The sequence below is a fragment of the Rhincodon typus genome, chromosome 2, assembly GCF_021869965.1.
Source record: "Rhincodon typus isolate 14 chromosome 2, sRhiTyp1.1, whole genome shotgun sequence".
NCBI lineage: Eukaryota > Metazoa > Chordata > Chondrichthyes > Orectolobiformes > Rhincodontidae > Rhincodon > Rhincodon typus.
In genome coordinates, this window is record NC_063333.1 from 12109220 (window position 1) to 12122378 (window position 13159).

Consider the following 13159-nt stretch of genomic DNA (forward strand, 5'->3'; position numbering starts at 1 on the left):
TGTCTCAGAATGTTAATCGGCATGCAGTTATAATGACATAAGCATCTGAAATAGATTATTGCAGTACAACTTTTCAGCTTAATTTAGGACTCTGTCCTTCTGGGGCAGGTACTGCACTGATGCTTGTTTCCAATAAGTTAAACTCAACGCTAACAGAATACAGGGCACACTGTCACCCTGACTCTCACTGTGACTGAGCGTGCCCCATTATGGTTATTGATATCAAGGATGCATTTTACCCCTTATTGAAATAGATGTCCTCTAGTAATAAATGTTGTACAATTTTTATAATATTAATCGAGTTGAACATGTGCAGACGAATATTTAAATAGGAAACCATTTTGATATTCATATGTTCTAATATTCATTTAGGTCATGAGAGATCTGTACCTCAACTCCAATAAATCAATGTTATTCCCTATCTTTGTTACCAGTCTCTAATGAAAATCAATCAATATCAGCATGATAGTTTCAATTATTCCAGTATAGACAGTCTTTTGGGACATTAAGATCCTCTTTTTCCACAATGTTTTTTATAGGGAATAAGTGTTTCCTGATTTAATTTGTAAAAGGTCTAGCTCTAATTTAATATTATATCCATCAGAGGTGATAGTTTCTCTGTCTATTTATCTAATCTCTTTATTAAGTATTAACCCATTAGGCATTGGTGTCACCCACTGAATCTCTGCCAAGGCCTATTTTTCGGAGATTCATTAGCCAAAACTAAGTGCAGTGTTCCAAATGGGATCTAACTCCCTATATAAATGGAACAGACTATTTGGTGTCCATATCTAATTAAATATTGCAAAATGAACACTTTGCACATAGCGCCACCTTCAGTAAGGCTGTTTCATTATTTTAATTTTGGCGCTCTTCACATTTTAATAGCAAACTCAACTACACTACTGCTGAATCTAAGGCAAGCAAACAAAGTGAAATACAATATTTCAGTCTGAATGATAATCAAGAGCAATCGAACTGAACTGATAAATTTGATGCAGGTATGCATATGCATTAAAACAACAAAATTTTACACGATCTGCACCAGATGTAAAATATTATTTTAGTGTGACTGGGTGAGTGGCTTCTTAATACAGTATACAATCCAACAACCTTTACTTGATTATTTTAAAATGACTGCACAAATATATTACTTGCCACTTCATCAGTCCCTAGTATTACCAAAATTGTAGATGAATAACGTGTCATCCCCCATTATAAAACAATGTGGATTGAATCTAATGCTAAATAAGATTTACAGTTTCATCAATTGCATCCCAACTGCTAGAAAAGGTTTCTCTGTTTGCTTTTGTTTTACAATCTCATTTTAACAAAATACTTCTTCAGATGTTATCCAGAAACAAAGGGTGGCAGGAGACAATTGAGGATTGAACAAAGAAAAACAGAGAGCAGGAATATTTTTCCAACTCTGGAAGGTAACATTTGACCTGCTCTGCTGATTATGATTTCTCTCGACTCCCATGCCTTTGGCCTCCCTATGCATGACTGCAGCCAACCTACCCCACTAATACCAATTTCTTTCTTCTCCTTCCCCAATCATGCCTCCAAAATCTAATCTCCCCCACTCTTGAAATCTTTCAATATAGTTTTGCTCCCCAACTCTCCTTTCATGCCCTCATTTCTGTTTGTCTGTTTGCCTAACAATACGTAACAACCTGAACTTGTTCACCTCAAATCAACCCATGTGAAATCATTAGCCATTTATACATTGAGCAGAACTTTCCCAAAAGAATCACCTAAAAGTCAATTTCAGGGAGTTCCATAGAGGGTTTCTCTCCATGAACATCAGTGACTCTTCTAATGCAATTTTATGCAACTCACTTCATTAGGTACATACCATGTTTCCAAAGTACCGCTCTTGCACAGCAGTCCGCTTAACCATGTTGAAATGCTCACCTTTTAGGGATCTTGCAACAATAACGCTGGGGATTTCATATTTATAAACAAATCTGTGCACTGTATGAAATACTACTATTCAGGGGTCAGTATGGTGTCAGAGTCTGGCATGGATAAGTTTCACCATCAATTCACAGCTACCTCACACTTACTCTAACCTTGCCATTGCACCCACCTCCCACCAAGTCTCATGGTCTATCACTCTTGGTGTTGCATGCAGCATCTTCCCTCAATGGCTCTCACCTACACCATCCCCATAAACAACTAACAATTCTTGCATTCTGCACTTACACTCTCACTCAGGACGCACCTTTCCTGATTGATGATAGACCAGTCACTTAACTGACTACAGAGCCCTTGATTGTTCATTCCTACCACACATGACAAGGTGTCTGACTATCTGTCGCAGCAAGGCAAGGTATGGCAGAGTTGCTGTGAGCATCCTAGCAGATGCACAGTAAATGAGTGGTGGGACAGTCTGAGATGTACCCTGTACTGAAGGATGAGATGGATGCCTGTCCTTGTGTGCAAAGCACCATGGCAGCAGTGTTGCAATGAAAGATGTCAGTGAGCTCTTAAGTATCTTTGAGAACTCCCATATCTCTCCTTCATTTTAAGGACCAGATGCCTTACAAGAACGGCTGCTGGGAGATGTGGATTACCTCTGCAAACATGGATGCTGATTCCATTACTCACCCTCTTGAATGAGTTTGAGTGCAGATACAATGCAGCCCATGTTGAAGAACTGGAAGTATGACAGCAGCCTTTCGAGGAGGAAGATGAGGACACTGAACAGGAGAAATATCACCTTCAACGTATAAAGCTCTGCAGCATCAGGTGTAACTAGCCAGACAGGGCTTAACTGACACTCAATTCAAACATATGTGAGCTGGGTGCAGTAATCATTCATTGAGTTACAACAAATTTATAGTCAAAGGCAAATGGTCCCTGTCTGTTCTCCTAAATGAATGCAAGTTTTCTGTTTTCTTTTCTTCACTTTTGTTATTGTTCAATAAAATTAAAGATGATCAATGAGTTAAAAGCTTTCCTGTATGCAGTGCTCTCATATTGAACAATGTGAAGATGTTATGCTACACTGGGCGTTAGGGTAAGGGTTGGACTCATTAGACAGGGTGCTAAGATTGATGGCAGTTGATCAGACAGGTGATGATGTAACAATACATTTACAAACAAGAACATGTATTTGCAAAGGCGTCACCTGTGTCACCTATGTGCTCTCAGAAGCTTTAGTTTTTCATTCCCCTTCCGCCATGTGCACTGTGGAGGGCTGCTCCTGGCTGGCAACACTTGACCTGGTACACAGCTGAGCTATAAAAATGGCTCAGTACTTAAAAATCTTAGGAGGACTTGGTAGCGGTGAGTACTTCCACAAATTCTAAGCACACAATACTGCAAACTGGGTGCCTTGGAGTATGGTGCATATTTAAATGAGGCAACTGCAGGGAAAAGCATTAGATAACTTGCTAGAGCTCATGGAGTGAAACCTTCCTTGAAACTCCCTGAAATTGCTGAATTTTAGTAAAAGTCAGCCCATAGCCAACTGCTCTGCAATTCACATATCAATATATCTATCCACTCACTGTTTAATTCCACAATGAGATCCATACCACCTCTTACAATCTGAAATTGCAAAGAAGTGCAGTGAAACCAACAGCATTTAAAGAAAAGTGTTTAAAACAAATCTTTATCTGACCAAATACCTTTGACTAATAATTTTGCTGAAGAAATAAGTGACCCAGCTTTAAATGTCACTGTTCCGGAGTCATCAGTTCCCAGGCTCTGTAACGTTAATGTATGGATACTTCCATCTTGAACAGATATCTCGTTCAGATCATTATTCTGTAAGGGTGCACCATCCAACCACCATTGCACATTTTCCACATCCTTGTGCGAAAGTTCGCAACTAAATGTGGCTGACTCACCAGCAAAGACATCAGTATTCTTTAAACCAGAAACTATTTTTATGTCACATTCTGGAAAATAAAATGAAAATGTTTTAAAAGTAAACATTTACCAGCAATTTGATGTTCAACTGCATCCGATAAAGAGTTAAAATACACACATGCAGTCAGAGGTGTTAACAAATATATCTATCCAACTGCGTGATTCCAGTATATGAGCAATTTCATATCTATTAAGCAACTTTCTTTCCAGAAGTATTTTATCAGAGAAAGGAGTCAAAACTATGAAAAGTAGCTTGGCAAGATAATAAAAGGAAAACATTGTACATTTTATTCAAACGATTCAGGAAGATTTATGGGTCAATATAAGTTTCTAAAAACTCTATTAAAATTTCCAGATGACAAAGACCTTCCAAGTTTAGACTTCAGAAAGCTAATCAATGCAATGGCTATTAAATGCCTTAATAAATTTTCCGACTATACTGACTGCACAGGTGTCCTATATTCCAGGTACACAAATCACTTACTTCTCATTTTTTTAAGATCCTGTGTTGTTAAATATATACAGCACAATTTTTTTTCTAACTATCTGCACTACTATTTCAAAATTATTAATTGAGTAAATAAATCAAACCCAATGAGCTATTCCATTTAGCAAAGCTTTTTTCCCAGCTTGGTTTTACTTGTTAATAAACAAAAACTGTGCCACTCAATCTGAACCTGGCATAAAGAAGAATGCCTGCAAGTTAAAATCAAATGTATTGATATTTTCCACTCTGCATCACTTAAAAAGAGGTGAATAATCTGTTATATTTTAAATAATTGTTGGGCGTTCTTAATATTGCTTCAGTGGTCTTTAATTAAATAAAGAACATCTTTTCCATGGGAATGTTTTGCTGACGATTGTCGATTTTGAATTGGGCACCAAGAATTTAATAAAAACAAAGTACTGTGATGCTGGAGAACTGATATGAAAGCAGGAAATGCTGGGGAAACTCAGCAGGTCTGGCAGCATGTGTGGAGACAGAAACACAGCTAACATTTCGAGTTCTTTCAAGTATGAATTCTCTTCAGAACTATCTACAAATGCTGTCAGAATTTCTGAATCTGTCCAGCATTTTCTGTTTTTATTCCACCAAGGATTTAAGCTGTTCTGCTGTTCAAATCTATTTCATGTTCAAACTAACAAATCAGGAGTAGGGGTATGCCATTCAGCCTTTTGAGCCATCTCTGCCATTCGACAAGATCACTGCTGACCTGATTACATCCTCACTTCATCCTCTACCTCACCAACCTTACAGAAAAAACAAATCACTTCGTCTGTTTTATATGGTGACTCCTGATTTTTAAACAGTGACCCCTGGATCAAGATTCTACCACAAGAGGAAATATCCTCTGCATACTTACCTTGTCAAGACTCTTCAGGATTCTAATCAAATCGCCTCTTTCTCTTCTAAACTCCAGTGGATACAACACAGCTTGTCCAACTTTTTTTTAACAAGACAATCCACCTATTCCAATTATTGGTCTGGAAAACTTCTGAGCTGCTTCCAACCCATTTATGTCCTTCCTTAAATAAGGTAAGCAATACTTTGTACAGTACTCTGGATTCCCAACACAATAAATTATAACATTCTATTAGTTTTTCTAATTACCTACTGTACCTGCATACTAACCTTTTGTGGTTAAATCATGAGAATAGCCACATCCCTCTGTGTCTCAGAGCTCTACAATAGCTCACCATTTATAGAATTCTTTTCTTTCCTTAATTCATTCACTGGATGAGGGCTTGGCTGGCTCGGCCAGCATTTATTGCCCATCCCTAATTTCCCAAAGGGCAGTTATGAGTCAACCACATTGCTGTGGGTCTGGAGCTACATGTAGGCCAGACCAGGTAAGGATGGCAGTTTCCTTCCCTAAAGCACATTGGTGAATCAGATGGGATTTTCCCAACAATCAGCAATGGATTTATGGTCATCATTAGACTCTTAATTCCAAATATTTATTGAATTCAAATTCCACCATCTACCGTGGCGGGAATCAAACCCAGGTCCCTAGAACATTATCTGGATCTCTGGATTAACAGTCCAGAGATAATACCACCAGGCCATTGCCTCCCCATTGTGTCCTTTTGTAATTCTTCCTGCCAAGTTAGAAACTTGCACATTTGCCCACATTATACTCCACTTATACATCTTTGTTCATTCACTTAACCTATGTCTTTTTGTAATCCCCTTGTGTCCTCTTTACAACTTAACTTTCCTACATATCTTTGTACCGCTGGCAAATTTGGCAACCATACCTTCAATTCCCTCATCTAAATTATTTAGATAAATTGTAAACGGATGAGGTCCCAGCACAAATCCTCGCACACCGCTGATTAAGTTTTTCTAACTTGAAAAAAGCCATTTACACCTACTCTCTTCCTGCTAAGCAGCCAATCTTCAATCCATGCCAATTATCCCTACATTGCTTTTATTTTCCAGAATAATCTTTGATGTGATATCTAAGTACATCCACGCATTCTCCTTGATTTACAACATGTGGTACCTATTATCCAACTAAGAAGTTTTTCCTTGGAAAAGGAATTTGCAGTAGCAGTTTAAAAATAATTAAATTGTCACCTCTAACAATTAAGGAAGCTGTTGTTTGTAGATTCCCACAATAACAAGTATATTTGCCAGCATCTCCTCGTTTCACATTGTGGATAAGCAACTCTACTATGGCACCATTTTGCTTCATTTTGTACTTGTCACTTGGTTGAAGCACTGCAAGTCTCTTTCTCCATTCCACAGGAACATCGGGCTTAGAAAGTTCACAGCGCAGTGTGACTGTGTGACCTTCCACAGTTTCCTCGTCCTGAAGCTCTTTTTTGAAATAGGCAGGTACAGCTGAGGTATACATAAAAGTAACTAATGTAAGATTTTTAGGAATGTATGGGATTAGGAATGAATATAACAATCATTATGACTTGTACCCTTGTTGCATTTATATAATAAAGCTGGTCAGCTTCAACTATTCAATTATTATTTTCATTTAATTTTGCATTCATCCACTGTATTAGAACATTTTCCACATGTGCAACAACATCAATCAAGCCCTAAATTTCTACTTCACCCAAAGCTATTGCTATCTTTTCTAAGTTCCTGTCAAAATTCCTTCAGGTTAATATTGGCAAAAAGCCATACTTTCTGACTCCTGCTACACAAACATTGTGACAGGCTTTTCAGGTCAAATAAAATGTTGTGCAACTTGAGGACTATACAATTCAATGTGGAGTGTGTGGGTTTGAATTTTTGCACCAGAGAGCATCTGTGTTGTCACAAAAATGGAACTACAGGTCTAAATTCAGAAGTCCCATCCTCAAACATGGCACTCAGCATTTTTTGCATGTGGGTTGTGGGGAGGAATGGGGGTGAATTCAGTTAAGTGTATCCATGGTTCACGGCGGCAACTGCACATGCCAAAGTGCAGGTTCCTCAGTCAGATCTGATTTTACTGATGGGATGTACATAGTATGACTTATGCATTTTAGACCTGGGAGAGAAGGTCTAAAGCTGCCTGAACTCTTTGGAAAGGTACGGTACCCTCTTAGATATGGTTCTGAACACCTTTTGGTGGGGGTCTCATGCCCTTTAGGAGAGATATGGTGACCTTGAAAATTATTGAAAATGGTAATGAAGGTGCATAAAAATGCATAAATTCATTCAAATTGTCAAGTTGATTGGAGCTATCAGGATAGCAATCAACAGAACTGTCAAGATTACTGTCTAGGGAACTGTTAAGCAAATTATAAAGTGAACTGTCAAGCTGTCATTACATCTTTTTTCCCATAGTGACACAGGAATTATCAGTGCTAGCTATTTTACTCTGTCTGTTGACATAGGTCTGAGGGCTATCATTGCAGGACTCGTGTTACATGACAGATTTTACAATCTTTTATTATTAGTGTAATGCCTGTGAATTCAGTTTTAAGTAATCATAACCTCTTTTGAGGTAGGATTATGAACCCAATAAGGAATTAAAAGAAGTTAAATCTAGCAAATGTGTTTTTTTTTAAATCACTGAGAGTGTTTTGTTTTTAAATAATAAATTGCTCAGTAGACATTTAAAACTTGATTTCATCTCAGGATATATCCTAAAATCTGCCCATCGTGGACACTGGATAAGCTGACATGGAAGGTATAAGTGCAAAAGGTGGCGTGTGGAGTGGCATGAGTTAGCATTAAATTGGCATTGGGGCAACAATGGGTCATGGATGTACGTAGAGGTGACAAGGTTGCATGGGGGCTATGTGGGGAGGGTACAGGGACATTTAAAGACATGGTATTAGGGGCCAGAGGGTATGAGGTGGAGGCAAGGCAAGTGCTTGTGGGGAGGCAGGGATGAGAGGACGTGAAGAACGAAGGCTGCTTTTTGTTTTAGTATCTTTGACAAAGTACCAAAGAAGTGCCTTTTGTTCAGCCAGCCTGTAGACCTGACAGCCTTCAAATTCTTTCTAGGGTCACCCACAATAACTTATCCCACCCCACAGAATGAAAACCTTCTGGAACATTTATTTCTGGGTCATGATAATGGGGCAGAGTATTGTCCCAACTCTGCATTTCTGACCTGGGAGGAAATATTCTGGCTGTGTTATGTTGTCAAGTATTCACCCAGTATAAAGGGAGGAAGGAGTCACTTAAAATGGAATGCTCTATGTTACAGACTTATATGTTTGAATGTAAACGGTCACCCACTTAACTGGTCGTTTCAATTGCATGATTGAGGTATCTGTCAGAGGCAGGTGGGAACTTCATGAATTAATGTAAAAATCAGAATTTTTGGATCTTTTATAAGAGGCATAATTCTGCTTGGTTGAGAAAAGAACGTTATATCTGCCTTATCCAAAACAGCCTGCTGAAATCAACCCTCCATGATATACCTGCTTGTCAGTGAGCCATGCTCTACTGGCTGACAATGCCTCAATACATTGACATCAAAATCTTTGTTTTCATTAATTTAATCCAGCCTGTGAGGGCAAGTAGCGAGGCAGACTGGGTGGGGGTACCCAAAACCAAGAAAGAAGGTGGGATTGCAGTGCCCATCGCCTTCTCAATTATGTTAAAATTTCTCACAGAGTCCAGGAAGGTTCAGAAGTTCCTTCCTGCTCAGAAGTCAAATGAGGTCCTAAGTGCATTAAACAAGGGCCCCCGCCGATAACCATTTGTATAATATGGGTGAGTGGGGGACTTTGCCAGATGGGAAACAATCCAATAAAGGACATCAATCTCCCTGCACAGCAAAGTCTACAGGAGACTCCTGAAACATGTAATCCTCGGTGGGGCGGGGTGGGGCGCGGCTCCTTCCCCAGATGTTATACCTCACTGTTCTCAACAAGGACAAACCCTCCATCATCCAGATTTCTGAAGAAGGGTCCCGACCCAAAAGGTCAACTTTCCTGTTCCTCTGATGCTGCCTGGCCTGCTGTGGTCCTCCAGCTCCACACTTTGTTATCTCTGACTCCAGCATCTGCAGTTCTTGCTACCCCTCCATCATCCAGCTGTCTACAGGCACCTGTCTAACTATCCTCAGCTGATCCCACACACCTCCATTCGAAGCCTACTCCATCTTGTTGCTCTAAGATGGGTACACTTCCTGCAGTGGCCATTGTACCTAGTGGTACTTTTGGAACAGAATAGTTTTCACAGAATCCCTACAGTGTGGAAACAGGCCATTTGGCCCAACGTCCACACCTACTTCTGAAGAGCATCCCACCCAGACCCATTCCCCTACACTTGATTTCCCATGTCTAACCCACCTAATCTAAACATCCCTGGGAACTATGGGCAATTTAGCATGGCTAATCCACCTAGCCTGCACATCTTTGGACTGTGGGAGGAAACCAGAGCACCCGGAGAAAACCCACGCAGACACAGGGACAATGTGCAAACTCCACACAGACAGTCTATGAATTGAACCCGGGTCCCTGACGCTGTGAGGCAGCAGTGCTAACCACTGAGCCACCGTGCTGCCCATAAAATTGCAGCAAACACCCACTGCCATGACTCAGATTTGATCCTCTTTTTGGCTGATAGTCCTTGAAAGAAGGTTCTCCACTTAATAGGAATAAGCAGATCATTTTCTGTTCAACACAGAATTGCATTAGGGCTCCCAGAACTGGCTGAAGCGGAGCTGACCTTGACCTTCCAGCGTGTCGTCAGAGACACCAAAAAATTCATTTAAGTTCAGCACAATATTTCAGTCAGTATGGGCCAGCCCTAACCAGTTGGAGATGCTGGGGAGTGGATACAGTAGTTGGAGTGTCAGTTCCATTGGCGGAGGTTGTTGAGCTAGGAATGGGGGCTGGAGGGGGGATGGTCAGCAGAGCAAAAGGCAAGACAGTAACAATTACGGAGGCAATAAACAATGCTGTGATTTTTTTTAGAAATGTGGGCCTTTGTTCCTGCTTTCTGTAAGTAACCTTGCTTTCCTACCTTTGTCTTACTATCTCAATCTTTATTTTTAATACAAAAGCTATCTCCGATCGTGCCTAAACCTCTCTTTTCTTACTCAGTTTTCAGCTTTCTGCCTTCTAAGCTTTTTGTAACATTTTATTTATGTGATACGCTGTCTAAAAGCAGATCTTTCTCTTCTGACCAAAGAGACAGTGCTGGACTTCCTCCTTTAGGTGTGAGCAATAATTTTGCCATGTCCTTTAGGTGTGAGCAATAATTTTGTCATGGCTTTACAAAAATCTCAGTATTGGTATATCAAAGCTTTACATTCAAAACTAGGCATTGAAGCTACACATGACATCAGTTGCCAGGAATATGAAAGGTCTGGCTCTACAAACAATAAAAGAAAAACTGGCTCAATGCTAAATGAAGATAACTGACAACAGCATGAAAATGGAACAAATTGAGAAGGTAAAGTTAATAGACTGAATGTAGACAAGAAAGGCAGAATGATTTTGTTATTCTTGTGTGACCATGAAGATTCTCAAAAGAACTTGCCCCCTTCTTACCCTCCACTTTTAGGGAAGCTGTAGTTTGTTGATCTCCAGATTCACAGGTATATTGTCCAGCATCCTCTAGCGTTAAGTCAGAAATTACCAACTCAGCCACAGGACCATTTTGCCTCACTTCATATTTGTTACTAGATTTAATTGGTTCTGATCCTTTCTTCCATGTTACTGCCACTTCATCTTCAGAAAGTTCACAATGAAGAATTGCTCTACCTCCTTCCTGTGCTTTTACGTCCTGGAGGTTTTGTTTGAAAAGAACTAGAAATGCAAATAATAGAAGTTAAAGTAAGTTATTAATTTACAAACTGCTTTCTTGTGTGTTAAACATTTCATTGCTAGTCCACATCTTAATTCTCTGCAAAACACAATGCTGTTACAGACTTATGCCAGAAATGATGTCAGCATTCAACAGGGAGATCAATGAAATGGGGTTGAGGTAGCAAGAGAACAGGAGACATAAATGTGAATAAACTCTTTTCTCACATGGAGGGTTAATATCAAGATGAACTGATTAGGCCAGAGTTTGTTTACCTGTGGCAAGTTCTGTACTGTTCTATTTATTTTTTGATGAGCACTTGTTCCTCTTCTGTGTAAAAGTTTGATTGAAGATTGCTTTAGTGCCTTGACCTGATTAAATTTATGAATCATCCACATCCACAATACCCTACAGGTTAATTGGCTCTCATTACATCTGAGTATGTAATGTCCATTTTGAACTTATCAACTACCTGGTTTCTGTTGACCAGGTAAGGTTAAAAACTAGTTGGTTGGGCTCTTGAATTGTAATGGTAGTGTACCTACCTCTGAGCCAGGAGACTTGAGTTCAAGTCCTACCTGGTCTGGATGCATGTAACATTTCTGAACAGCTGAATGGAAAATCTGAAAATTAATCTGGTCATGATGTGATGTCCCTTGCTGGAAAGAGCATGTAAATGAATGATAAGGGAAATCTTGATCTGGCTTCATTACGTTGCTTTCTCTTGTAGGTTGGCCATTTAACTTAGGACTGACGCTGTTATTTCAACAATAACTGAGCAGCATTTAGCACTTTTACGAGATGACAATTTTGGGAGTAGGGGGTAGGTTAGTGATTTCTTTGATCAGTCAGATGTTTATAAAGAACCGATTTTTTTTCCTATTTATTTGTGGAACGTGGGCATCACTGGCTGGCCAGCATTTCTTGCCCATCCCTAGTTGCCCTTGAGAAGGTGGTGGTGAGCTGTCTTATCAAACTGTTGCAGTCCACCTGCTGTGGGTTGACCCACAATGCCATCAGGGAGAGAATTCCTGAATTTTGACCCAGCGATAGTGTAGGAACGGTGATATATTTCCAAGTCAGGATGGTGAGTGGCTTGGAGGGGAACTTCAATGTGGTGGTGCTCCCATATGTCTACTGACCTTGTCCTTCTAGATGGAAGTGGTCATGGATTTGGAAGGTGCTTCTGAGGAATTTTGATGAATTTCTGCAGTGCATCTTGTAGATAGTACACACTGCAGCTACTCAGAGACGGTGGTGGTGGGAGTGGATGCTTGTAAGTGTAGTGCCAATCATGTGGGCTGCTTTGTCCTGCGTGATATCAAGCTTCCTGAGTCTTGTTGGGGCTGCACTCATCCAGGCAAGTGGAGAGTATTCCATCACACTCCTGAATTGTGCCTTGTAGATGGTGGACAGGCATTGAGGAGTCAGGAGGTGAGTTACTCGTCACAGTATTCCTAGCTTCTGAGCCGCTCTTGTAGCCACTATGTTTATATGGAGAGTCCAGTTGAGTTTCTGGTCAATGATAACCCCCAGGATATTGATAGAAGGGGATTCAGAGACGGTAACACCATTGAATGTCAAGGGGTAGTGGTTAGATTGTCTCCTTTTGGTGACAGTCATAGCCTGGCATTTGTCACTTGCCACTTGTCAGCCCAAGCCTGGATATTGTCCAGATCTTGCTGTATTTGAACATGGACTGCTTCAGTATCTAAGGAGTCGCGAATGGTGCTGAACATTGTGCAATCATCAGCGAACATCCCCACTTCTGACCTTATGATGGAGGGAAGATCATTGATGAAGCAGCTGAAAATAGTTGGGCTGAAGACACTACCCTGAGGAACTTCTGCAGAGATGTCCTGGAGCTGAGGTGATTGACCCCCAACAACCACGACCATCTTCCTATGTGTCAGGTATGACTCCAACCACCGAAGAGTTTACCGCTGATACCCATTGATTTCAGTTTTACTAGGGCTCCTTGATACCATACTCGGTTGAATGCAGCCTTGATGTCAAGGGCTGTCACTGTCACCTCACTTCTTGAATTCAGTTCTTTTG

At 40.2% G+C, this 13159-nt stretch overlaps 1 protein-coding gene across 1 annotated transcript in view; it reads right to left on the bottom strand.

Moving 5' to 3' along the window:
* Positions 1-13159, bottom strand: part of obscnb (obscurin, cytoskeletal calmodulin and titin-interacting RhoGEF b) — a 583513-nt gene that overhangs the window by 179727 nt on the left and 390627 nt on the right. Inside the window, exons 49-51 of the mRNA XM_048618408.1 lie at positions 10846-11103; positions 6464-6730; positions 3639-3911 (exon numbers count right to left, since the gene is read on the bottom strand). Of these exons, the coding sequence (XP_048474365.1) occupies positions 3639-3911; positions 6464-6730; positions 10846-11103 (798 nt within the window). The remainder of the gene's footprint in view (positions 1-3638; positions 3912-6463; positions 6731-10845; positions 11104-13159) is intronic.